Consider the following 26,539-nt stretch of genomic DNA (forward strand, 5'->3'; position numbering starts at 1 on the left):
CTGAAGAAAAAGGACCCGCTGAACTCCACAGAGAACCCCCAATCTTCACTCAGCACCTGTGCTAACCTGAGCTTTTCCAGTGAGAACGTATGCTCTCTCCCCAGTTAGAAATTAAAAAGTCAGGGCGCCTGGGTGGCTCAGTCGGTTAAGCGGTTTAGCGTCCAACTCTTGATTTCGACTGAGGTCATGATCTCGCAGTTCATGGGATCGAGCCCCATGTCGGGCTCTGCATTGGCAGCATGGGGCCTACTTGGGATTCTCTCTCTCTCCCTCTCCTCTGCCCCACCCCTACACACGCTTTCTCTCCCTGTCTCTCAAAACAAATAAACATTTTTTTAAAATAAAAAAGAAATTAAAAAGTCAAAAATATAGTCTCTGAAATCAATTTATCCAGCAGTGCCACCAATCAGCACACAAATGTAAATAACGTAATCTATCAAATCTTGATTTTCACTATTTGGAAGGTGGAACTGGATGGAGTTGAAAGGAAAGAGCAGAACTCGGTGCCTGAATAGAATCGGGGCTGCCAGTTCGCGAGAGGGTCAGGTCAAGTGGAAGAACAAAAGTCAGTTGTAAGCTACCCATCAGTCCTGTCAACAAAGCCTGATGCCAAACTACTTCTGTTATGTGTTGAGAAAAACTTAGTTGCATCACTGGTTATATATGGTATTTACTATAATTTTCTAATGCTGAATTAGCAAGACATGTGATAATGCCACCCAGTTTGGAAACCTAAATGGGTCTGGGGTCCGTTAGGTGTGTGCAGGCCCAAACCACATGCTCATGGTAGTGTGGCCTACAACATATCACGTGACATGACTTAGGATATTACTGTTTCTATTAAAACATAATTCTTAAAATAATAGTCAATGCATATGAATTACCTATGTTTACATTTTCTTACATTTCAAGTAAAATGTAAGGCATATTATCTCTAGTCAGAGAGTTGCTTTCTCTAAAAATCCACAGCTTCCTGTGACTGAGTTCAGGGCCTATATCTATTTTTTGGTATCTAAAGCCTAATTCTGGATACTCTGATTTTTATCACCACTTTGCCCTCAGGGTTTCAAATGGCCGGGAAGATCTGAAGAAACCCAAAGATCTGATCGACAGTGCTGAGAAAGACATGAATTTCCCGAAGAAATATCCCATCAGGTGAATTCCTCTCCAAAGTCAAAAAATGGATTGTTATGTTAAGATACACATTCTCTCCCACTCCCCCTGGGCTGCTGCCTGAGCACACACAGCTCAAGGCTAAACAGCTACATCAGGCATCACGCCCCCCTAGTAACCCACTGCCTCCTTTGAGGCCAACACTAGAAACTGCCTATTCCCAATAGGGAACTACTTAGGCTCCTCAACTTCTGGAATTTTATGCCTACTTACACAGACGATTTCTTACTCAACTACTCCTGAAGTGACCAAATCTAAGTATTCTAAACACAGAGTGGTTTTTAGCCACACATCACCAATGCGAAGTGCAATGCCTGGACACTGGATGGATGGATGGATGGATGGATGGATGGATGAATGGGTAGGAATGGCAAAGCTGGCCATGTCCAATCTTGTCTCACCTCTCTTCCTGCTTCTTTCCTACTTTATTTCCACCCCTTGGCTCTACCAGGTACTAAAATATGCCTGTAAGCCATTTGTGCAACAGGTGTCCCACACGTAAATGACCCAAAATAACAGCCTCCATACAGCCCAAGTTCTCATCTCCTAATACTGGTCACAACACACAGCTCTTAACACCCAATTTCTTCCCTTGCTTATAGTTTTCTCTCACTTTACTCTGAATGACTACCTGAACCTCCAGTTAACAGTCTTTGCTTTTTGTCCTCACCTTTCCCTCATAAACCACCCAATGAACCTTTGGTCCCCCCTTGAAAGCCCCGCAGCCTTTATCACGTCTTCCAAACTGTTTTCTTAGTCCCCAGCTATTGATAAACTGACCATCTCCTTTAGTGTCATAATCCACAACTATTATTGTATTTCCTCAACTCTGAGACACGCACTGACTTATGTTTTCGCATCCTGACACAGGGACACACCCTACAACGTGTGCATTTCATGTACTGCTTCTTTCTTGTTCCCAAAAAGCTGTTATGAAATTTATAATGTATCTTGTCAAGAAAATATGGTATATCATATACTCCTCCCGTGATTTCAAATGTTTCCTGGAACCATTTCATTGCCAAGAGCTTCCATATACTGTACTTCAGTGTCTTCCCTAGAATACCACCCTACCCCTCATCTTAAATGAAAACGTGTTCTCCCTTTCAAACTGTGCCAAATGCTTGCTTTCCTAGGTCTACAATCTTGGAGCCGGGGATAAAAGAAAGTATTCTGCAGACTTACAGCTACACTCTACAAACACACACACACACACACACACACACACACACACACACACACACTTACTTCCTTCTTTCATGAATTCACCTCCTTTGAAGTTTGTGATTTTTAATTGTACCACCTTCAAATATCCAGCCTTGTTTACTGACCAGGAGGTACTCTCCCCTCCCCTGTATATCTATCTATCTATCTATCTATCTTTCTTTCTTTCTTTCTTTCTTTCTTTCTTTCTTTATTTAGTACATCATCCTTATAAACTCTGACCTGTATTCATACCTTAAGCATCACCATTACCTAGGAGGACTGGCAGTGTCAGAATTGAAAGCCAGTCAGCTCTGGCTTAAATTTCTCTCTGCTATATCCTCATTTGCCCAGTCTATCTGGTCTTCTAATAAGCAGCTCAGTAATTTTGGTCACGTGGCTAAGAATCACGAGGCATAGCTGTTTAGAATGAAGGTTACTGGACCCATTCTCAAACCTCCTATGTCAGTAGACACCCCTGAATCATGTTTGTGGCCACACAGCTGGACATGAACACATTTCAGTTGCGGGAACTGCCCACCACTGAGTCCCGCCTTCCTGGCCAACCTCTCATACGTATATGGCCTCCCACTTTATCAGGAACACTGAAGTAATAGGCATGAACCCCCCTAACTTTCTCCACCTCATCTCCCAATGAACTATATATACTCTTGCCTCAGGGGAGAAGAGGTTCTTGCTTTCCAAGGCTAATTCCTTGACTTGAACCTACTTCTGTTTCCTGTAAACTTCTCCAGAATCTGGCTCCATGGATACTTCCCTTCTGCTTCCTTGTATTTACCATCTCGACAGTCTCTCTGGAATTCCCCAAAACTTGCTCAAGTCCATATCTTCCTAAAGAGTTCTTCCCTTGCCCCCACCTCCTCCAGATACCTTCCTCCATTCTACTTCCCTTTCCCACCACACTATTTTTTTTTAACCAACAAGTTTTTATATCCCTCTGAGTCACTTCTCCGGACAGTGTCTTTTGCACCCTACCCTACCCCTCTACTGAGACTGCATTTGGTGTCGCCTCTGTTTTCTCTATGCCACACTCAATGGCTTGTCACAGGTCTTCATTCCATCTGCTTTGAGGTATGTCACAAGACAGAACATTCTCTCCTCAAAACTGTGTCCTCATTAGCCTCTGGGACACTGCTCCCTGACTCCTTCATGTCCCTGACAGTTCTCTCTTCTGCTACTGACTACCCGTTGCCCCCACAAGTGCCAGTATTCTCCAGGGACCCACCCTTAGCATTCCCATCTCACTTCCTCTGTTTCTAGCCCAGATCTCTCTGATGAAATTCAGACCCCAAATTAACTCTCCTGAGCTTTAAACAAGGCCCAAGTCTAACTTCCTCATTAACTTCCTTATTCTCCAAATGTGATGTTTATCCTGCATTACTTGTTTCAGTTAGCAATCACCAAGCCAGAAACTTGCTCATTAACCCTGATCCCTTGGTTGGCCACCACATCTAGCCGATGGCACTCCTAGGGCTTCTTTTTGGTGCCTTGTCCTCTCTCCAATGCCACAGCCTCGGCATATGCTCTTGTCATTCCTCTTGGCCCAGGCAGAAAGCTCCTTGCTGGCCTTCCAGGTTCTAGTATTTTCCCATTTTCATCCATTTTTCCACTTCTCATCAGAATAGTCTTTCTGAATACCATCTTAGTCACACTACTCATCTGCTTAGAGCAGTGGTCTTTGTTCATTTTGTTTTATCCTTTTTTGCCCCAGACCCTTTGAAAACTGTACACTCATCCTAGAGATAGGCACACAGGCCACAAATCAACCCTTTGCATATATGCTCAAGGGCCCTGCTCCCTCTGAGGCCTATCTCATGGGTGCCCGGGGACTCCTGGAACCCACATGGCCCTCAAGGCCCCTCCCCTCCCTGTCCAGCCTCACTTCCCACCCTGGTCACAACAGACCACCCTCCATTCTCACAGAACCCTTCAGGCTCTGACACTGTTACCTCAGCTACTAGTGAACTATCTTGCAAGAGCCAATTACAATGTCCCCTCTCACTGACATCTCCCTTTCCCTTTTCGAATGAACCATAGGTTCCCTTTCATCACATAATAACCCATTCATAGTGAGGACGCTGCTTTTCTGTGAGCGTGTTACCTGCTCTGGCTGTTAGACACAGGGCCATTCAGCTTCGTGTCTCCTCTGCCTGCCCCTGTGAACAACCCAAGGCCACTACATGTGCAGCCACGGTTTACTCGAAAATGGTTCCCATCTCTTTTTACAGTACACATGTGCATGATGGTTTGTCATAGTACATATTCTTTGAGCTTCTCTGAAGTGTACTTATCTTGTCCCTTTCTCCTGATTTTCATTTGAGTTATTGAAATTCATCTCAAAAAGTCCTTATAGCTTTTGTTATATTCCTAAGTCTACCAACTATAGCAATTACCAAGGTTAAACCATAAAGGGAAATATTCCACAAACAGTAAGGACAAAATATATGAAAGTTACTGGAAATGTATTCTGTTCGAAGAATTAAAAGATAGGAAAACTCCAGGCAAGTCTACCTTCATTTTATTTTATTTATTTATTTATTTATTTTTTTTTTTTTTTTTCAACGTTTATTTATTTTTGGGACAGAGAGAGACAGAGCATGAACGGGGGAGGGACAGAGAGAGAGGGAGACACAGAATCGGAAACAGGCTCCAGGCTCTGAGCCATCAGCCCAGAGCCTGACGCGGGGCTCGAACTCACGGACCGTGAGATCGTGACCTGGCTGAAGTCGGACGCTTAACCGACTGCGCCACCCAGGCGCCCCTAGTCTACCTTCATTTTAATGCAAAGTACACAAATGACATTTTCCCCACTCTGCTTCACTCACAAAAATCAAACCATCCACGCTAAGCACTTGTTATTTTTTAGGTCTGGAAAAAGTGAAATTTCTACTTTACTTTGTTAGCAAGGAGAGTCTCACATAAATTTAAGAAAGCTGAAAATGGATTAGCCCTCTGGAGGATCTATAAATACTAACAGTGACAAAGAAGTCACTCATATTGTATAAATAACACACATTAAAACAGATTTTACAGGGGCTGATGGCTCAGAGCCTGGAGCCTGTTTCAGATTCTGTGTCTCCCTCTCTCTGCCCCTCCCCCGTTCATGCTCTGTCTCTCTCTGTCTCAAAAATAAATAAACGTTAAAAAAAAAATTTAAAAAAACAAACAAACAGATTTTACAGGGGCGCCTAGGTGGCTCAGTTGGTTAAACGTCTGATTTTGGCTCAGGTCATGATCTCATGATCTTTGAGTTCAAGCCCCGCATCGGGCTCTGGGCTGACAGCTCAGAGCCTGGAGCCTGCTTTAGATCCTGTGTCTCCCTCTCTCTCTGCCCCTCCCCCACTCATGCTCTGTCTCTCTCTGTCTCAGAAATAAACAAACATTAAAAAAAAATTATAAAATAGATTTTATGGTATAATTGACTGAATGTAAAATATTGCTGAAATCCATGAAATCCATTTTATCTAAATTCCAACTGGAAAAGCCACAAGTTTATCTCTATGGTAATCCAGTGCTGGCAGTCCCATTGCTCCACTAGAGAAAAATAAAAAAGAAGCTACAGCTAGATAATCAAACACACCAATGTTAAGCCTCAACTTCACTTTTGGTGAAAATTACAGGAAAATTAAGTATCATTCATACTTGGACAGTTTTCATCAAAGTAGACCTTCTCCCTACACGGACTTCGTTTAACTATTATTTAGGGAGATACTGCATTCAATTATTTTGTGCAATATTATAAAAAGATTTTACACTTAGGTATTTTGGTATGCCATTCTCTATTATCAATGGGAAATAATCCTGTGAACTTAAAAAAAAAAATAGGGATACATAGGTAAGTATAAAACCCCTTAACTCCACCCATTTCTCCCAGGTTTTTCATTCCCTTGATCATCACAACGTGTAGCTCCATCAAAGCAGTGAGGAAGAAAGAGAATATCAAACTAATGTCTATCAAGCTTAAAGCACTGCACTTCTTTTTATCCTTGCAACACTGTGAAGTTGATACAATACTCCCTAGTTTACAGATAGGTAAAGTGAGGCTCTATTTTGCAGAGGTCACATGACTCAGTGAAGGGGCTCTCCTGGATGGCTCAAGTAAGCCCCTCTTGGAAGAAGCCTCATTATATTGGCTGTTCCCACGGCCCCATTCTAAGTAGTTATTGTACATGACCAATCTTCTAACTACGACATGGGGGTGGTGCTGGACCCAAAGCCAGCAGCCCATGAGGAGGCCTTCTGTGAAAAGGTGGCTCGCCCAACCAGTGTGATCCTCTCTTGTGAAGAAGACTCTGACGGAAGCAGTGATAAGGAGCAGTAGCAGCAGGACATTCAGTGACAGGGCAGTGAGTGCGCAGCAGGCCTGACAGAGTCTCTCAAGCACCACGACAGGGACATCTACAAGTTGTGGGCTGGAGGAGAGCAGTGCTAGTAGGAAGGCCTGGCAGGCAGATGCTTTTAAACAGAGTTTAATTAGTACCCATAAAGCAGTAATTAAGAAAATGGCAACTAAACCGAGAACAGAAAGATTTCCTAAGACTGTAAACCCTTGAATATGCAAATTATGAAAATGAAATTATTATAATCAATATTTCAACAGAACATTACTTAGTGGTTTCAGTACTGCACAGACAAAAACATTCATTTTTAGAAAACCAGGGCTACAATAACAAAGTAATGACAAATACACGGCCACAAAAATCATAGCTTCATTCTCTATTATAAGACAGCAAAGAGACAGGAAGATTCGAGTCAAGTGAGAATCTTTTTTAAAATACCCATGCCCCCTGTCAGATTAATAAAATCACTTAGAGGTTGGGACCAAGAATCACAAAAGTTCCTCAGGCCTGATATAGCCTACTCTAGGCTGGTGGCTAGAGTAGGACGTACTCCAGATTGGTGGCTCTCAAAGTGTGGCCCAAGGATCACCAGCACCCAGGAACCTGTTAGGGATGAAAATTCTCAGACCCCACTCAAGATATATGGAGTCTGAAACTCCGAATGTGGAGCACAGCAACCTGAATTTTAAGACTATCCAGCTGATTCTGATGCACCCCCAAATTTGAGACCCATGGCCTTAGATGACATTCATTGAAAGGGGACTCTTGATTGTAAATATATAATTTCAATAATTTACCAACGATAAACTTTCAGTTTATAAATATGATAGGCAAAGGCCAATTTCTTCAAGAAAGAATACTTATGTAAAGACATAAAAAACACATTTTGATACTGAGTGCTTTAGAACCCAAGGATAAATAAGCAATTCAAAAGGATATTTATTTAATTTTTTAATTACATAAAAATCAACATATAAGCTTATCTGTACAGATCATGCTTAAAATTGGGGGAGGGGAAACATACAAAGAAAAAAATGCCAAAATGATAGCCCTGCAGCTTCTGAGTGATTATAGTGGGCTTTTAAATGATCATGTACTGTTTTCATAATTTTGAAAAAATATGTATTTTTAAAAATACATATTTTTAAAATACACCATCTTTGTTGCTATCTCATACACAAAAGTTAAGTACAAAATGGTAAAACTATTAGAAGGAAATAAAAGAGTATTTGTACGGCCTTGGAGTAATATAGAAAGCTTTCTTGAGACAGAAAAAGCAAAAACTTTAACACGATTGATACACTTGAAAATATCGTAACTTTAAACTTCTATAAAACAGAAGATTCCATAAACAAAATGAAAAGACAAGCCAAGGACTGTGAAAAGCTGTTATACAATACATACAGCAGACAATAGGTCACTGTTGGAATATATGTAAAGAACTTCCATTAATCAGGACAAAAGTCCAATTAACCAATATGGAATCAATAAAGCACACAACTGAGTGAGTCACAGGAGAGAAAATTCAAAACCACTCACTAACCCATCAAAAGTTACTCAAACCCATTGCTAATGAGAAAAGTGAAAATCCAAACGAGATATCATTTTTTAACAAATTAGAAAATATATTTTTATCACATTAGCAAAAATTTAAAAGTCTATCAATATCAAAATAGTTACATTCATGCTTTGATGTTGAGGATATAAACTGGTACAGCTCCAGGGCACCTGGGTGGTTCAGTTGGTTAAGCGTCAGACTCTTGGTTTCGACTCAGGTCATGATTTCACAGTAAGTGGGATTGAGCCCCGCAATGGGCTCTGTGCTGACAGCAAGGGCCTGCTTGGCATTCTCTCTCTCCCTCTCTCTCTGCCCTTCTCTGCTCATGTGCTCTCTGTCTCTCTCTCTCAAAAATAAATAAGCACTTGAAAAAAATGAAAATAAAAATAAAAATAAACTGGTACAGCTCCTTTGGTGCAAAACCAAGCCAGCCTATGTAGCAACTCCAGTTCTAGGGATGAACCCTCAAGCATATATGTACCACATGCAGAGAAATCTGTACCGTCCTGCTCCCAATAACACTACTTTGTGATAGCAAAAAAGTGGAAACCATGTAAATTTCCATCAGCAGGTAAAAAGGTAAATGAAATGTAGTACCCTTATTCAAACATGTACAATACAGTAATTAAGGAAAATAAGTAGATCTATATGTATCAATGTGGATCGTTCTAAAAAAATTAAGGAAGGGCGCCTGGGTGCCTCAGTCCGACTTCAGCTCAGGTCATGATCTCACGGTTGGTGAGTTTGAGCCCTGAATCGGGCTCTGTGCTGACAGCTCAGAGCCTGAAGCCTACTTCCAATTGTCTCCCTCTCTCTCTGCCCCTCCCCCACTCATGCTGGCTCTCTCTCTCTCTCAAAAATAAATATTTAAAAAAATTTTTTTTTAATTAAGCAAGCAAATTCTAGAAATAATTGTAATCTTAAGACAATTTATATAAATTCTTAACACCTTTGAGACATTATAACTGTCTACCTATTTCTGTAAAAAAATTTTTTTAAATAACCTGTAAGAACACATATCAAACTCACAATAGAGGTTGCTTCTGGGTAAGCGATAAGCTTTTTCTTCAACTTTTCAATCTCCCTCCCACCCCAAAAAAATGCCTTGTCCAAAAAAGAAATATCAAGTAACATGCTACATAACATGAACATTAGCACCCACAGTTAATGATCTGAGCATGGTGTGCTCAAACCATATGATTTGTATTATTTTATTATAACACAAGCAAACAGTTAAGTCAAAATTAGATGACACTTACGCATATAAGGCAGTTTTTCTGGGCAGGGGAGATATGGTGAATATGTGAAGTTTTCCGGAAGATATGTTGTTGTTTGAACAAGATAATCACTTGAATTATTGCCTTCAGGATAATCTTGGAGAGAGAGAAAAAAGTTACAACCAAAAAACTCCCTTTTGCTTTCTTTGCTCCTAGTACGAAATATGTCACTACCACTGTGAGAAGGCCTACAGTATGCAATCTACAGAAGTACTTAAAAGCAATTATCTACAAAGAACTAGAGAAAAGCAAACGCAGCTGCTGTGGCTACTCTCCCATTCACCCTTCACTGCTGCTAGAAAAGACCTCTCAGCATGATTTCCCAAGGGAACTGGGGAAAAGTCTAGAGAGCAGCCTGGCCAGATCTGTGCATACATACAGAGCAGGCTTATCTGTAACCATAGGAGAACACCTGCTCCCATCCCTCCCCCGGCTGAGCAAGATCAAAAGGGAATGTGAAAGTATACCAGGGAATCCTCTCCACCGTCAAATGGCCAAGGGTATCCTGGACAACCACACCGTCACAGCACAATGCTTCTAGTAACCACGGAGCAGAGGGGTGGGAGTACTGTTTTCTCACCACCCCACACTTAAGAAACTGAGATTTACCACTCAAGTTACTTCTGTAATACGGTCCATTTTAAATCTTTTTTTTTTAATTTTTTTTTTAACATTTATTTATTTTTGAGACAAAGAGAGACAGAGCATGAACGGGGGAGGGGCAGAGAGAGAGGGAGACACAGAATCGGAAGCAGGCTCCAGGCTCTGAGCCATCAGCCTAGAGCCCGACGCGGGGCTCGAACTCACAGACCGCGAGATCATGACCTGAGCTGAAGTCGGACGCTTAACCGACTGAGCCACCCACAGGCGCCCCCCATTTTAAATCTTTAAATTACTCATTCCCAATAGCAATAGCAGGTTGCAGTCCCTGGGGAGCTGTGAAGCTCTATCTCATGTTAGGTCCATTATTTTTAGATACTGCAAGTTATACAGCATACAGGGAGGGCACTAGTTAGGGTGCCACAGTCAAATGGGGAGTTCAAATCCTTGCTCCAAAATGCCCTAGCTTTGTGGCACAGGGCAAGACAATGTAGTTTCCCACCTGTGCCTACCTCATGTAGCCATTTTCAGGTTTCAGTTAGAGAAATGCTCAGAACAATCTGGAGCCCATATATATACTCACTGACTAGAGCTATGAGTGACTGGTTCAGAGACGTGCATGTGACTTAACCTGGGACAGTAGAACCTTAGGAATTTTGAACTTGGAACCAAAGAGATCATGTTTCGGCCCTTTCTGTAACAAGGTTCTGAGATTCAGGCCTGAGAACCATGACCTCTATGTAAAATGAGGCCAGTCTAAGAGAATGAGACCAACACGCAGTAAGAGACAAGACTCGGAAACAGCTGATTAAACTACTGTCTGTCTCCTAGGTCATAAACCGTGTCCCCACAGGAAATGAAGCTCTAGCAGACACTTTAGGAAAATGCAAAGATATTCTCTCAATCTCCAGTAATCTGCTCTGTTGAAACAGTTATTCCTATCTGAACTGGTCTGCATGAAAAGAGAGAAGAAAGAGGAGAAGAGGCATGTGACTGCAAAAAGAGGCCTGTCTGTCAGTGACCAGCAAGCAAAAGGCGAAAGGTAAAAATCACATACCTCACTAAACTGGAAAAACTAAACCCTCTCACTGTGGAAAAATGGTAGAATCCTGGCAATTGAATATGAATTATATTAGAATAATCAAATACCAAACACCTGCATACTTTTTGCCTAACATAGATATTCACTCATCATCAAAATGAATTTGACAAGGGATGCAGCCCGGGCTCCAGGATGGCACTTCCGAGGAAAGAGACTCTCCCCACCCCCAGGCACACCTGCTGGACGGGACCCTGCAGAGGCTGCAAGAGGAGGTATAAGGGGATCTGGTACCAAGGAGAAGACAGAAGCTGGAGGAGAAGGTCCAATTCTAAAGGACTACATGGAAATCCCAGTTATGAATTTGGCAGGGCACGGGGAAGGTTTTAAGGGAAGTGCATTTACTGCCAGGAAACCCCACGATAAGATGTACAACTGCTAAGGCCTATTCCACCAGGAAGCTGGAAAGCCCCAGCGACAGAATCCTCCCAATGCCCCTCTCCAGAAGAGCCCTGGAAAGCACTCAACAAAGAAAATCCTCCAACCCAAAGGGGAGGGGGCGTTTAGTGGACATTAATTGTTTTATAACCAGGGACACACCAAGAGCATTGAGACCCCTCTAGCAGTCCACACCCTATATGTCCCCCATATATATCTGAATGATTTAAGATACTGAACATAAAAGAAGTGTAAGTCCATTAAAGTTCTGATTCTTTCCTTAAGATGCTTTTTTTTTAATTTTTTTTTAACGTTTTTATTTATTTTTGAGACAGAGAGAGACAGAGCATGAATGGGGGAGGGTCAGAGAGAGAGAGGGAGACACAGAATCTGAAACAGGCTCCAGGCTCTGAGCTGTCAGCACAGAGCCCGACGCAGGGCTTGAACTCACGAACCGCGATATCATGACCTGAGCCGAAGTTGGACGCTTAACCGACTGAGCCACCCAGGCGCTCCTCCTTAAGATGCTTTTTAAAAAATATATCCAGATATAGATCAAATTTCAAGTTATATTCAAAAAACTTTTCTTCATTTATGGGGACTCGTACTATAGTAGGCATTTACTATACACTATGCATTTGTAGGAGCTAAAAACAGCAGATAAATAAGGTTGTCCCTGGACTTTATGTGTTCAGAAGATTCATTTTCTTATAATCCTGAGGCAGATAAATATTAACATTCTCAAAATTCCCAAGCAATTTCTTCATGTCATGTAGTTAACTTTAAATAAGAGTATTTTCTTATTGTGCATAATTTATTATTTCTTGTTATTAATGTCTGGCTCCTTCTTTTAGCCACTTGCTATGATTCTATAAATCTACATCCAACTCACAGAAGTAATAAGCTCTCTAGACATTTCTGTAAAACAAACTGTTAACGATAGCTCCCCCTGGGAAGCCTGGTGGCAACGGGAGGTCTGGAGGATTGTTTCACTTTTTATTTTAGTGCTAGAATGACTGAGTCTTTCACAAAGTACCCTTGCATCAGTTTTTAAAGAACCATTAAAAATAAAACAAACCTCAAAGACACACAACAGGAATATATTCACTTCCTTTAAACACAAAGTTTTGGAGCTAAACATGTTATTCTTGGCCACATCATCACAAATGATCATAAGGGTCTCAACTCATTGCCAGACTTACAGAAAAGTCTCCGCACCCCTTGAGTACTGCGTCCAGTGGGACTTATGTCATCCCGATGTATTATGTATAAATCCATCCACTCAACCCCTGCCACTAGTCTGAATATCTTTTTTTTGAAATCAAATTGCCTTTGATTTCCAGTATCTAATAAAGTATCTACAACATGGTAAAAAATTTACTGTAAATGAACACCTCACAACTGATAATACAGCCAACAATTTAAGCTTTTGGAGGCTATACTGTAATAAACCCACAAAATCATTATTCCCACAAAAGTGCTTAGGTCCATCAAGTAAAACCACTGCTTTCAAAATCAGGAGCAGTTTTAAAAGGTTATGCATGATAGATGCAGTTGAGACTGATCTACCACAACTGCTGTAAAATATAGACATTATTTCATCTAATGAATGGATGGATGAAAACACAATGAGTTCTGGGCCCCCAGCCTTCTTCCTCTCTTCTAGCACCACACCTGAAGGAAAGAGAGACACAGAATGAAAACTGCTGGGCAGGTCCCCTCCTCAGCTCTCATAGGACCTTATGACTAATGGAAAAAGGACCCTCAAGGGCATAGTTTTTCCCACAAACGGCAGCTTAAAACAGGTACAGAAACTCAGTGAGAGTTCTAGCCTGTTTACCACTGCTTATGGTGTGTTGCCTGTGGCGTCTCAGACCCTGCATCTATCAAACGAGGAAGTGTGCTGGGTTATTTCTAACAAACCTACCACTTCTAACGCTGCATGACAACTATCCTCTGCTTCGGTAATTATTCACTGATTACATCTTGTTTCTAAACTTGACTAACTCTGTAGCTATAAGGCAAAGCATCATTTGATCATGAGAGTGTGTAATTTCTTTACAAAAGTATTACATACAGTATGTATTTACATTTGGTGCTTCAGAAAGCCAGGTAAGAGGTTAAAAACCCTTTTCTGAAATCAAATGTGTGCTTAGACATATCACAATCTATTTGCCATCAAGTGTTAAATTTTAAATGAGCCAGTACATGTTAATCGATTTTCCCCTAGAGTTCAGTTAGCTCTTTGTACACCTTATTGGCCATTATCTCCTTTTTGCAGATTATATCTGTATGTCTGTGCAGAAATAAACTGCATTATATTGGTGCACCTGGATGGCTCAGCCGGTTAAGCATCTGACTCTTGATTTCCACTCAGGTCATAGTCTCAAGGTCATGGGATTGAGCCCTGGGTCAGACTCTGTGCTGAGCATGGAGCCTGTTTGGGATTCTCTCTCTCTCTGCCCCTCACCCACTCACACACGCCCGTGCTTGCACGCACACACATGCACACACTCTCTCTCTCTCTCTCCCAAAATGAATAAACTTAAAAGAAAAGAAATAACAGTATTATAAATAACCATGTATGCTTCCATCTCTCCCAAAAGCCTAGAGATCCTCATACAAAGGGAGGATATTGTTCTTAATGTTGTATCTCCAGTATCTAGTAAAGTACACTAACCATACCAATTGTTCAATATCAGTGAACATGGCAAAAGCCTCATAGTTGCCTACTCAAACTCCATTTTCTCTTTCTCCTTAGGTAACACAACCCCAATTTCATTCAAAGCACCAGTGTACCCAGCTCAAAGACTGTAATTTATAGCCTGTTATAACAAAGTCCTGGCCACCGAGATTTAAACAAAGATACCATGTGAAACTTCTGGGAAGTCTCCTTAAAAGGGTCCCTCTGTTCTTCCCTCTTCCTTTCTTCCTTCTTACTGACCCAAGTACAAATATAAGGACCGGGGCCCTATAACAACCTCAGACTGTAAAACTCTGTGACAGAGCAGAAGATGGAAGGCGTGTGAGGACACTCTCCACCACAGCCACAGATAGCCAACTTCCAGACATAAGAATATAAAGCCTCATGTGCTTAAGCCACTGCAGCCGGGTCTTTCTTATGACCAATCCCGATCTGTAGCTGATACAATGACTGTCCCCAGAGAACAGTGTTACCACCAGTGAAGGAACCATGTGAAAAGTTTTCAAAGGTTAACAAAAGTAAGCCAACTCTTACCAAAGCTGGCATTAGTTGTTGGGTCACTATTGAAAATACGAGATGGAAGGGGCACCTGCGTGGCTCAATCGGTTGAGCGTCCAACTTCGGCCCAGGTCATGATCTCACAGTTTGTGAGTTCGAGCCCTGCGTCGGGCTCTGTGCTGACAGCTCAGAGCCTGGAGCCTGCTTCAGATTCTGTGTCTCCCTCTCTCTCTGCCCCTCCCCCACTCATACTCTGACTCTCTCTCTCTCTCTCTCTCTCAGAAGAAGTAAACATTAAAAAAAAATTTTTTTTAAAAAGAAAGAAAATATGAGATGGTAAAGGGGAAAAGAGGATTTCCCCATTTCTTTCTTGTCTTCCAGTTGTGGGGTCTTGACTCAGTAATAAATTCTCTTAATCAAGCTCAATGTTCTCACATAAAACTTATTCATGCCCCAGGAAAAGAACCTGATCATGCACAGAAGTCCAGCACTCCCTTATACGAATACAGTAACCTAAAGATGCTGAGTATTTCTGTTCAGTGGAGTGAACTTTTAGTGAACACTTTCACAATCAACTTATTCAACCAGAACAAGTCCTAAAGAAGCTTTTATAATGTTTAAACTGCTCCTAACACTGACCTACTACTCAGAAGACCAATTAAAGCAGAAGACCAGTTAACAAGATTTTTACTATACTATTAAAATTCCAAGTACAATGACAGTCTTTCTAAAAGAAATTTCTTTAAAATTAAAAGGGAGAAAACAAGAGTGTTTTGATTTGTGACATCATCAAACAAATCAGGCAAATGGCTAGAATGGATTTCGTAGAAGCACGTGTGAAATTAAATTAAGAATCAATATGATACAGTCTTGAATTTTTTAGAAGGGTAAAACTATTACCCACCTTAACAGACATTTTAAGAAGATCTATGGTTGGAAGATAGGGACTTCCTATTAATAGAGTGTGTGTGTGTGTGTGTGTGTGTGTGTGTGTGTGTGTGTCTGCCTCTTGTTTACAATGGCACATTGGAGAACTATTGACATAAATTAAATCTTTTTTTTTTAATGTTTATTTATTTTTGGGAGAGACAGAGACAGAATGCGAGTGGGTTGGGGCAGAGAGAGAAGGAGGCACAGAATCTGAAGCAGGTTCCAGGCTCTGAGCTATCAGCACAGAGCCTGACACGGGGCTCAAACTCACAAGCTGTGAGATCATGGCCTGAGCTGAAGTCGGACACTCAACCGACTGAGTCACCCAGGCACTCCAAATCTTTAATTTTAACTGCTTAAAATGAGAATATAGAGGATGCAACAAGTGACAATGAATCACTAAAACCTTTAAGTAACCTCTAATAACACTTCAGGAGACACCGCAGAAACTCTGCCACATGGGGGCATGAGCATTCTTCCACAGTAGTTAAAGCTATTTACATCAAGTCTACCTTCATTAAAGCACTACTTGGGCATATTACTTAAGTTTTAACCAAATGTGATTGTGATGGAGAGTCTACTTCCAGATAATATTTTTAAAGAAGAGCAGCTAGCTACGGATTTCCAATCTTCAATAATTTCTCCTGAAGCCCCCTTAAAAAGCCATACAATTATTAAGAATCTTCTGCAATTAAAAACAGTAAGTATTTTCTAGACATAGTTGAAAAACATTTTAGGAGTCAGAATGGGCATAAAGAGAGACAGCAAAAGGACTAATATGGATAAACTACTCTCTCTGTGGTTAGTTCCTCTTGACAATAGGTGAATTGGAAAAGCTTTTTGCATTGTATGCTTGCAAGAATTAAGTATCTTTGGACAAAACCCCCGTCCCCTCTGTGAGAACACTTTTACATATCCTAAAACATGGGACAGCCCTGGCTCACGCAGTACAAGAACCTCCCCGCACAGACAGTAGGAGACACCTTCATCATTAAAAGAGTTACTTAGAGACAAAACCAGAGGCTGCGAGACTTGGTTTACCTCTTTTTGCTACAAACGTTAAGAAACAGAAGCAGAGAAGGAGGAAGCAGCTAGCCATCTCACCTGTACCGTTGAGTGTGGTGTTCTTGTTTGTGTACAGCCTGATCATATGTCCTATGGTTTTCACATTTTCTCTCAACATTATTCCTCGAGCTTGTACCATGAAGAGATACGTGTTGGCTACAAAAGAAAAAAGATGAAGTATCATGACTCAGTATGCTTTTGTTTTTAATTTAATAAAATAATAGTCAGAATGAGGAACTGTCCAACAGACCCCAACTGACTTAATCAGCATGTCCAAAGAGAAAACAGAAATATAAAATGATTACTGCCCATTATCAAAAACTTATAAAAACAGGGGTGCTTGGCTGGCTCAGTGGGGAGAGCATGGGATTCTTGATCTCAGGGTTTTAGGTTGGAGCCCCAAGTTAGGAGTAGAGATTTCTTAAAAATAAAATAAAATATAAAAAACAACAACAACAACAAACAAAAACATAAAACAAACTGCTTTTTTAAAACAATAAAAATGAAAGATTTAAGTAGTGATGTCCATCAAATAGAATGAGACTAACTGAATATCATAATTCCTTTATTCATAAATTATTTTCTACCATAAAATACACTTAGAAATTTCAAAAAAGGCATTTTACTACAAATATACAATCACATAATATACTTTCTCTAATTCTATATGAATTCCCTCAAATCAAAACTCCAACAAAGGCAAGCATTCCTTATCTAATCATAAATATATCATAAATCACCACATCTAGTATGAATATGAATCTCACAATAGATCTTGCAAATTCTCAGTGTCTTTGGGGAAGGAGAGTTAGGGGGCAGAATGACCTAGAATCAATACCTATTTTGGTAATTTCTCTCTACTGAGTTAATTTCTTGGAACTTTTACACTCCCTTTCAATCACAAATCTACCTACCAGGATTGTAAAAGCAGACACAATCAAAATCAATGTGCATTTTCAAGTTGGTACATTTAATTCTTAGTGGTTAAGTGCTTCGAACAAGGCCCCAAATGTCTTCCTTTGGGAGAAACTGGTAAATTGACCAAGATTACAAAAATCTCTGCCTTTAAGAGATGCCAGGCCTCTTCAGAGAGGCACAGAAGTAATCAAAAGATCCTTTCTTTCTCAGTCATGATTCTACAAGCACAATGCAGGCATAACTTTGGACAGCTCACCGAATCTTGGCTTCCTCCCCTAAAAAAGGCAGTACTGCCCTGGCTGTTCTCTAAAGCCCCTTCTTCTCTAAATTCTCCAAGCATACGACCAAAACATCATGAACTCCACACAGTCAAAGGGAGGAGGATCATTTTCATTGCAAAACCAAAAAACTGCAAGGTTCACCTAATGACTCTTAGGATTTTAAAATAATCTGACCCTGAACACTGTAATGACACTCTCAAAAAATGAATGCCAAGTTAAAAAATCTTAAATGCCAACTAATTTTCTGGGTCTTATTCTACTTCCTTGAGATGATACAAAGAGATGAGCAAAATGTAATGTTTACTACCTCCTTTCCCATTTTTTATGTCAATGTTAATTTGCTCGAAATACAAAGGAGCAAAGTAAATAAAACTAGTAGAGAACAGAGTAAAATAACACTCTCCTCTTACCTTCAATCTGTAACAGAGACAGAAACAGAAATCCAAGCTTCACATAAGTTCTACCTCAATCATTTTAAGAGCATGTCTACATCCTCTCTAGAAAGCAGTCCTATAATTATATATAACTCATTTAGGCTTGAATTTATTACACCCGTGGGTTTACAAACACAAGTTTTTATTACATTTTTGCCCTTCAGTGGACTTTAAAAGAAAGAAGAAAACAAAGTGCAAAATGAAAACAAAAGAATAGCCAACCAAAACAAATGTAGGAAAACAAAACTTCAACTGAATTGATACAGGGAAAAACCATCAAATAGAAAACTAATGCCAACTGGTTTTCAACACCCTGGATCATTTAAACTTGAACTTATGTAGGAAATTTATTGTCGGTGATGTAAATACCTTGTAAGCCTTGTTCCATACCAAACTGGGGAAAAGACCTGTCATGAAGCAGCAGGACTGAGGCCCCTGTCAAAGTCTTTGCCTCCAGGAAACAGTACTGAGCCTAAGCAAGGATGTGCGAGTAAGAATGTAGATGCACTACCATGTGTCCTAGAAATGGAATTTTTTTTAACTACATTGCTTTTCCTTTTAACACACCAACTCATATACAGAAAATTGTCTGACATCTTGAATCCAAGTCAGATTTAAGCGCAAGGAAAACATCGGGTATAGAAAAGAAACATCAAAGTCAAATGGTCCTAAAAACTTCAAAACATCAGGTAACAAAACTGCTAAGGAACATTAAAAAATAAAAAAAAATTTAAAAAAAAATGCCTGCCGGCAACTGTGACAAAGGTGAACCATTTACTGAAAGAATGCATTTATTACTCGTTAGATGGATAGAGAAAAAAATTCAGGAAAGCAAGACACCAAGCCCTCCAAATGGAAAATCTATTAGTTTGTCTTAAATCATTTACAGCTAATTGAGTTACATTCCTTAGGTTAATGGTCCTCGTGGGTTTAATCCCCAAAGATCAAAATCCATTAGGGAATGAAGCTGTTTTGTTTAGAGTTGTCATTAATGGGAAGAATGCAAGGTGTCAAAGTATTGCAAGGCACACTAAACCAACATGAGAATGGTTCCAACTACCTGATTTCCAAACACCCTACATTATTAACCACAAATAACCATATGACTGCTAATTATCACAAATATAAAATGGAGTATCTTACTGGCAAACCAACAAATTCGACAAAATCCTCTTCTAAAATTTCTATTCCAAGGGTAAGAAACTGCATTTCAGAAAACAAATAGGAAAAACTTTCTCAGCTTTGCCCTTTGGTCTTGAGACAACTCAGAAATACACTAAAAACTACCACTGTTTAATTAAAATCATGCCCTGTTCTCTAGTTAATTTGCTATTTGCCTCTGCTTTATGAGACAAATTTATTTACATTGTTCTGTTTTTGGGGTGGGGAGGGGGTACCTATAACTTAACAAAAACAAAAAAACTTCAAAAATCAACAGTTTACAACTTCCAGATATCTCACCCTGGGTTTGCGAGGCAAGAAATTTATGAACTTGCCTCATTCTCAACATCAGAAAACTAAGGAATGTACTGTGTCTCCCCATCTCTTTCCACATCTAGCTTTGTTCAGTGAAAAAAGTATTCAGTATTCAGTGAAAAAAGACAAGGAGTATGTGCCAGTCTGCACTGACCTGGAAATGTTTCCCGAGCTTCAAAGGCCTCAAACACAATATCCCCTTGGTCCCAATACCACGTTCCTAACCTTACGACACACTAGCACAGATCCTTTAACAGAAAGTAACCCAGTGAAGGAGATTATGTGAGTTAGGTACATTTTAAGTGTAGCACTGGAGCTAAGAAAGAGGTGCAAGAAATACAACTTGGGGTGACATGTATTTAAGAGTGGGAATTGGGGCACCTGGGTGGCTCAGTCGGTTAAGCGGCCAACTTCAGCTCAGGTCATGATTTCACGGCCCGTGAGTTCGAGCCCCACGTCAGGCTCTGTGCTGACAGCTCAGAGCCTGGAACCTGTTTCAGATTCTGTGTCTCCCTCTCTCTGACCCTCCCCCGTTCATGCTCTGTCTCTGTCTCAAAAATAAATAAATGTTAAAAAAAAAATTGAAAAAAAAATAAGAGTGGGAAATATGGCAGTGAATTACTGTAGAAAAATGATCCACAGAAGAGATAAATTCAGATGCATGGAGAGAGACCGCAAATAGGGTCACATAGATAAAAGATCCCGAGATGAATTAGTCTGAGCTTGAACACAGTGCAGGAGAAAGAGGAAATGGTCAACTATATCAAATGCCAGGAAGGCTAAGAAGAAAAACTAAAAAGAATAGCTTGGGGTGCCTGGGTGGCTCAGTCAGTTAGGCATCCCGCTCTTGATTTCAGCTCAGGTCATGATCTCGCAGTTCGTGAGATTGCACCCTGCATCTGTCCACATGGAGCCTACATGGAATTCTCTCTCTCTCACTCTCTGCCTCTCCCCCCATCAAAATAAATAAACTTAAAAAAAAATAACAGCTTAAAAAAGTAAAACACTAATATTCAGTACATACTCCTTACCAGGCATCCTTAGAAAAGCTTCACATACACTAACCAAATTAATCCTTACAAGCAACCGTACAAGATAGGTACTAATATCATTCCCATTTTACAGAGTAAAAAAAAAAAAAAAAAGAGGCATGGTTAAGTAATTTGCTCAAGGTCACACAGTTATCAGGTGGTGGTGGAGGCAGAATTCAAATCCCAGCAGTTTAGCTCTTTACCACCATACTATTTAGCCTCTTAAAAATGCTATTAGGAGATCACTGTCAATCTTTTAAGAGAAGAGTTTCTGGGAAGCAATGGAAACAAAAGGCAAACAGGAAAGAGTAAAGTGGGTAGTGGCAAAGTGAAAACAATTTTCAGAGAAAATTGTGAGAGCAAAGTCAAGGGAAAGTGGGTTTTGTTTTTTAGAATAGGAGAAACCTGAGCATGGCTGTGGCCTAAGTAGAGGGAAGAAAAAGTACATTTAAATTTAAGGCACAAAAAGAAGTAAGAGGAAGGACAGGAAAGCACATTTCCACTGATGGGACAGTGTACACAGAGGCTGTGGGGTACACAGGTGCTGAGCATATCCGGGAGTAAACAACCCAACTTGAGTAGAGTTTGGAAGCAATGGAAAATGATTTGTAAAGGTCCACATGGATGGATGGTGTGGGGGGAAAAAAAAAACACAGAAGAAAAAAGGGGAGCGGACTTGAGGTCTTTGTGAAGATGAGAAGTAATGTTAACAATGGTGAGAAAGTGCCAGAAGTATAAGGTTAGGAAGACTGTGGACTGGGGAGGTGCCAGGGAGAACAGGTCACAGCTATGGGGACTTGGCACATGGGAGGATGGAAGACAAGGACCAGACTGCCTGATGGCCACCGAGAGAGACGTCAGTGGGATAGGAGGTGGAGCTGGAAGGTTCTGAACTGATGCAGGCATATCTCAGAGACACTGCTGCAGTGGTCTGCTGCAGACCACCACAATAGATTTTTTTAATTAATTCATTAATTTATTTATTTATTTTATTTATTTTACTATAATAAATCAAGTCAAACAAACGTTGTCACTTCCCAGTGCATCTAAAAGCTACACTTACACTGTACTCTAAGCATGCAACAGCTTTATGTCTTAAAAAGCAATGTACATAGCTTTTTTTTTTAATGTTTATTTATTTTTGAGACAGACAGAGCACGAGCAGGGGAGGGGCAGAGAGAGAGAGGGAGACACAGAATCCGAAGCAGGCTCCAGGCTCAGAGCCCGAAGTGGGGCTCAAACCCACGAAGCACGAGATCATGACCTGAGCTGAAGTCGGATGCTCAACCGACTGAGCCACCCAGGTGCCCCAAAAAGCAATGTAATACCTTAACTAAAAAATACTTTATTGCTAAAAAATGTTAATCATCATCTGAGTTTTCAGCAAGTAATAACCTTTTCGCTGATGGTCTTGCCTCAAAGTTGATGGCTGCTGACTGATCGGGGTGGTGGTGCTGAAGGCTGGGATGGCTGTGGCAATTTCTGAAAATAAAACAACAACCAAGTTTGCCACATCAAATGATTCTTCCCTCCACGAATGATTTCTCTGGAGAATGTGATGCTGTTTGCTAGCATTTTATCCATAGTAGAACTGCAAACCTGGAGTCAATCCTCTCAGACCCTGCCAATGCTTAATGAACTAAGTTTATGTAATATTCTAAATCCTCTGTTGTCATTTCAGCAATCTTCACGGCATCTTCCCCAGCAGATTCCATCTCAAGAAACCACTTTCTTTGTTCATCCATAAAAAGCAACTCCTCACCCGCTCGAGTTTTATCATGAGATTGCAGCAAATCAGTCACATGATCAGACTCCACTTGTAACTCTAGTTCTCTTGCTATTTCCACCACATCTGCAGTGACTTCCTCCACTGAAGTCCTGAACCCCTCAAAGTCATCCATGAGGGTTAGAATCACTTTCTTCCAAACTCCTGGTAATACTAATATTTGGACCTCTTCCCCTCCATAAGTGTTCTTAATAGCATTTAGAACGATGAATCTTTTCCAGGTTTTCAATTTACCTTGCCCAGATCCATCAGAGGAATCACTATGTATGGCAGGTAAAGCTTTATGAAATGTATTTCTTAAATAATACTTGAAAGTCAAAATGGCTCCTTGACCCATGGGCTACCGAATAGATGCTCTGTCAGCAGGCATGAAAATACTAACTTCATTGTGTATCTCCGTCAGAGCTCTTGAGTGAAGGTACCTTGTCAATGAGCAGAAATATTTTGTAAGAAACCTTTTTTTCTGAGTAGGTCTCAACAGTGGACTTTAAATATTCAGTAGTAAACCATGCTGTAAACAAATGTGCTCTCATCTAGGTTTTGTTGTTCCATTTCTAGAGCACAGGCAGAGTAGACTTAGCATCATTCTTAGGGTCCTAGAATTTTGGGAATGGCAAATGAGAGATGGTTTCAATTTAAAGTCACCTGCTACATTAGCCCCTACCTAACAAAAGTCTGCCTGTCCTTTGAAGCTTCGAAATCAGGCATTGACTTCTCTTCTCTAGCTATAAAAGTCCTAGACGGTGTCTTCTTCCAATAGAAAGCTGTTTTGTCTATACTGGGTATCTGTTGTTTAGTGGAACCACCTAACTAATTAGCTAGACCTTCTAGATAAGTTGCTATGGCTTCTACACCAGCACTTGCTGCTTCTCCTTGCACTGCCATGTTATAGAGACAGCTTCTTTCCTTAAACCTCATGAACCAACCTCTGCTAGCTTCAGACTTTTCTTCTGCAGCTTCCTCACCTCTCTCAGCCTTCCCAGAATTGAAGAGAGTTAGGGCCTTGCTCTGGACTAGGCTCTGGCTTCAGGAAATGTTGTGGCTGGTCTGATCTTCTATCCAGACCACTAAAACTTTTTCCATTTCAGCAATAAGATTGTGTCACTTTCTTTTCATTCATGTGTTCACCAGAGTAGCGCTTTTAATTTCCTTCAAGAACCATTCTTCTGGGGGCACCTGGGTGGCTTAGTCAGTGAAGCATCCAACTCATTGATTTCAGCTCAGGTCATGATCTCGCAGTTTATGAGTTCAAGCCCCATGTTGGGCTCTGTGCTGACAGCATGGAGCCTGCTTAGGATTCTGTGTCTCCTCTCTTTGCCTCTCCCCACTTGTCCTCACATGCACACACATGCTCTCTTTCAAAAATAAACAAACTTTATGGGGTGCCTGGGTGGCTCAGTCAGTTAAGTGTCCAACTTCGGCTCAGGTCATGATCTCGCGGTTCATGAGTTCAAGTCCCACATTGGGCTCTGTGCTGAGCATGGAGCCTGCTTTGTATTCTGTGTCTCCTTCTCTCTCTGCCCCTTCCCTCCTCGTACTCTCTGTCTCCCTCAAAAAATAAATAAACATTAAAAAATAAAAAAATAAAAGAAAATAAAAAAACCTTTCCTCTGCATTCATATCTTGGCTGTTTGGTGCAAGAGAGCTTTCCACCTGTCTTGGCTTTCGACATCCCTTCCTCACTAAGCTTATTCATTTCTAGCTTTTGATCTAAAGTGAGACGTGCAACTCTTCCTTTCACTTGAGCACCTAGAAGCCACTGTAGGATTATTAATTAGCCTAATTTCAATATTGTTTTGTCTCAGGAAATATAAGGAGGCCCAAGGAGAGGGAGACTGACAGGGAAGGGTCAGTCAGCAAAGTGTCAGAACATGCACATTTATTGATTATTAAGTTTGCTGTCTTAAGTTTGGGTTCATGACACCCAAAACAATTACAATAGTAACATCAAAGAACACAAATCACCATAACAGATATAATAATAATGAAAACGTTTGAAATATAGTGACAATAACCAAATGTGACACAAAGACATGGAGCAGAAGCTGTTGGAAAAATGGTGTCAACAGACTTTCCCGACGCAAGATTGCCACAAACATTCAATTTGTAAAAAATGCATTATCTGCAAAGCACAATAAAGTGAAGCATAATAAAATGAGGTACGCCTGTACTAACTGCCAAAATCATCCCAGGATGCAGAATGTTGGGGGCACAGGCTTCTAAAGAGAAGAGAAATGAATGAACATTTATTGAGTACCTACATTGGTCAAGCTACCTGCTGTATACAAATATATGTAAATATATATACATATAATTATATTTAATTCTTTTTTTAGTTTTTTTAATGTTTATTCGTGAAAGAGACACAGAGCATGAGTGCGGGAGGGGGGAGAGAGAGGGGGAGAGAGAGAGAGAGAGAGAGAAAGATAAAGAGACAGAATCCAAAGCAGGCTCCAGGCTCCAAACTGCCAGCACAGAGCCCAGTGCAGGGTTCGAACCCATGAACCGCGAGACCATGACCTGAGCCAAAGTCGGACGCCTAATCAACTGAGCCACCCATGCACCCATGATTATATTTAATTCTTAAACTGCCTGTATGTATCAGGTTGAATGGAGACGCCCCCCCAAAAGATATGTGCACATCCTAATTCCCAGAAGCGGTGAAAATGTTATCTTATTTGGAAAAGGAGTCTTTGCAGATGTAATTAAGGATCCTGAGATGAGGAGATCATCCTGGATTATCCGGGTGGGCATAAAATCCAATGACAAATGCACGGACAAGAAAAGGGCAAGGGATCATTTACACACACACACATACACACACACACACACACAGAGAGAGAGAGAGAGACAGAGAGAGAGAGAGAGAGAGAGAAGAAAGAAATGTAAAGATGGAAGCAGAGACTGGAGTGATGTGGCCACAAGCCTAGGAAGACAAAGAATGCCAAGAGGCACCTGAGGCTGGAAGAAGGAAGGAAGGATTCTCCTTGAGAGCCTCCAGAGGGAGCACAGCCCTGACACTTGATTTCAGACTTTTGGTCCCTAGGACTGTGAGATAATAAATTTCTGTTGCTTCAAGCCACTCAGTGTGTGGTAATGTGTATAACGGCCATAGGAAACTAATACACTACCACATGGCATGGGTACAATTTTCCCCATCGTAAGATCCAAAAACAAACTCAGAAGCTGCATAGGTCGGTATTAAAAACTGGGATTCAAGGACAGGTCTGAAGGACTCTGAGGGGCAGCAATGTGTTAGAAGCAATGGTTGAAAGTCATAGAGCAGAGGGAGGGACAAAAAAGAAAAAAAAAAAAAAAGAAAAATCTTCAATGTAAGAAGTTCTGAGGGGAGTGAGAAGGGATCAACCAGATTCCAACTAGTGCAAGGAAGAAGAGGAGGAAATCAGAAGGGGCACTTATAGTTTCCCATATTATCTACAGAACACATAAAGAATTGAACAATGTGGAAAAAAGAAAAATACTGCTTCCATTACACCCCTTGATATTAGTACAGATATCTGAATCAGATAGCTCTGAATTTCTAAGAACTCACAATAATCTTCTAAGTATCTATTTCAGATGCTTAAAGGTTTTCTTCTTCCCACATCTAGCCCTTGTTCAACAAATTCCCAGAAATTACTCACCCAAGATGGTAAAGCTAAACATATTATCTCTGTTAATCATGTTGTAAACCCCAGAATTAGGCCAGATAATATGTGAAATATTGTTCATACTTTGTCTAGGACCAAAGTACTGCCTGGGTTAAA

General features: G+C 40.7%; 1 protein-coding gene across 7 annotated transcripts in view; it reads right to left on the bottom strand.

The window, feature by feature from the left end:
* B4GALT6 (beta-1,4-galactosyltransferase 6) overlaps positions 1 to 26,539 on the bottom strand; it is a 97,366-nt gene that overhangs the window by 57,602 nt on the left and 13,225 nt on the right. For 4 of the 7 annotated variants that reach the window (XM_042910317.1, XM_042910315.1, XM_042910316.1 and 1 more), the window contains exons 2-3: positions 16,886 to 17,002; positions 9,555 to 9,668 (exon numbers count right to left, since the gene is read on the bottom strand). In XM_042910317.1, coding sequence (XP_042766251.1) covers positions 9,555 to 9,668; positions 16,886 to 17,002 — 231 coding nt within the window. Of the gene's footprint in view, positions 1 to 9,554; positions 9,669 to 11,229; positions 11,282 to 16,885; positions 17,003 to 22,381; positions 22,541 to 26,539 lie in introns of those variants that run through there. The other 3 variants (XM_042910321.1, XM_042910319.1, XM_042910323.1) reach the window with 2 other exon arrangements.

The sequence above is a fragment of the Panthera leo genome, chromosome D3 (genome assembly GCF_018350215.1).
Source record: "Panthera leo isolate Ple1 chromosome D3, P.leo_Ple1_pat1.1, whole genome shotgun sequence".
NCBI classification, from domain to species: Eukaryota; Metazoa; Chordata; class Mammalia; order Carnivora; family Felidae; genus Panthera; species Panthera leo.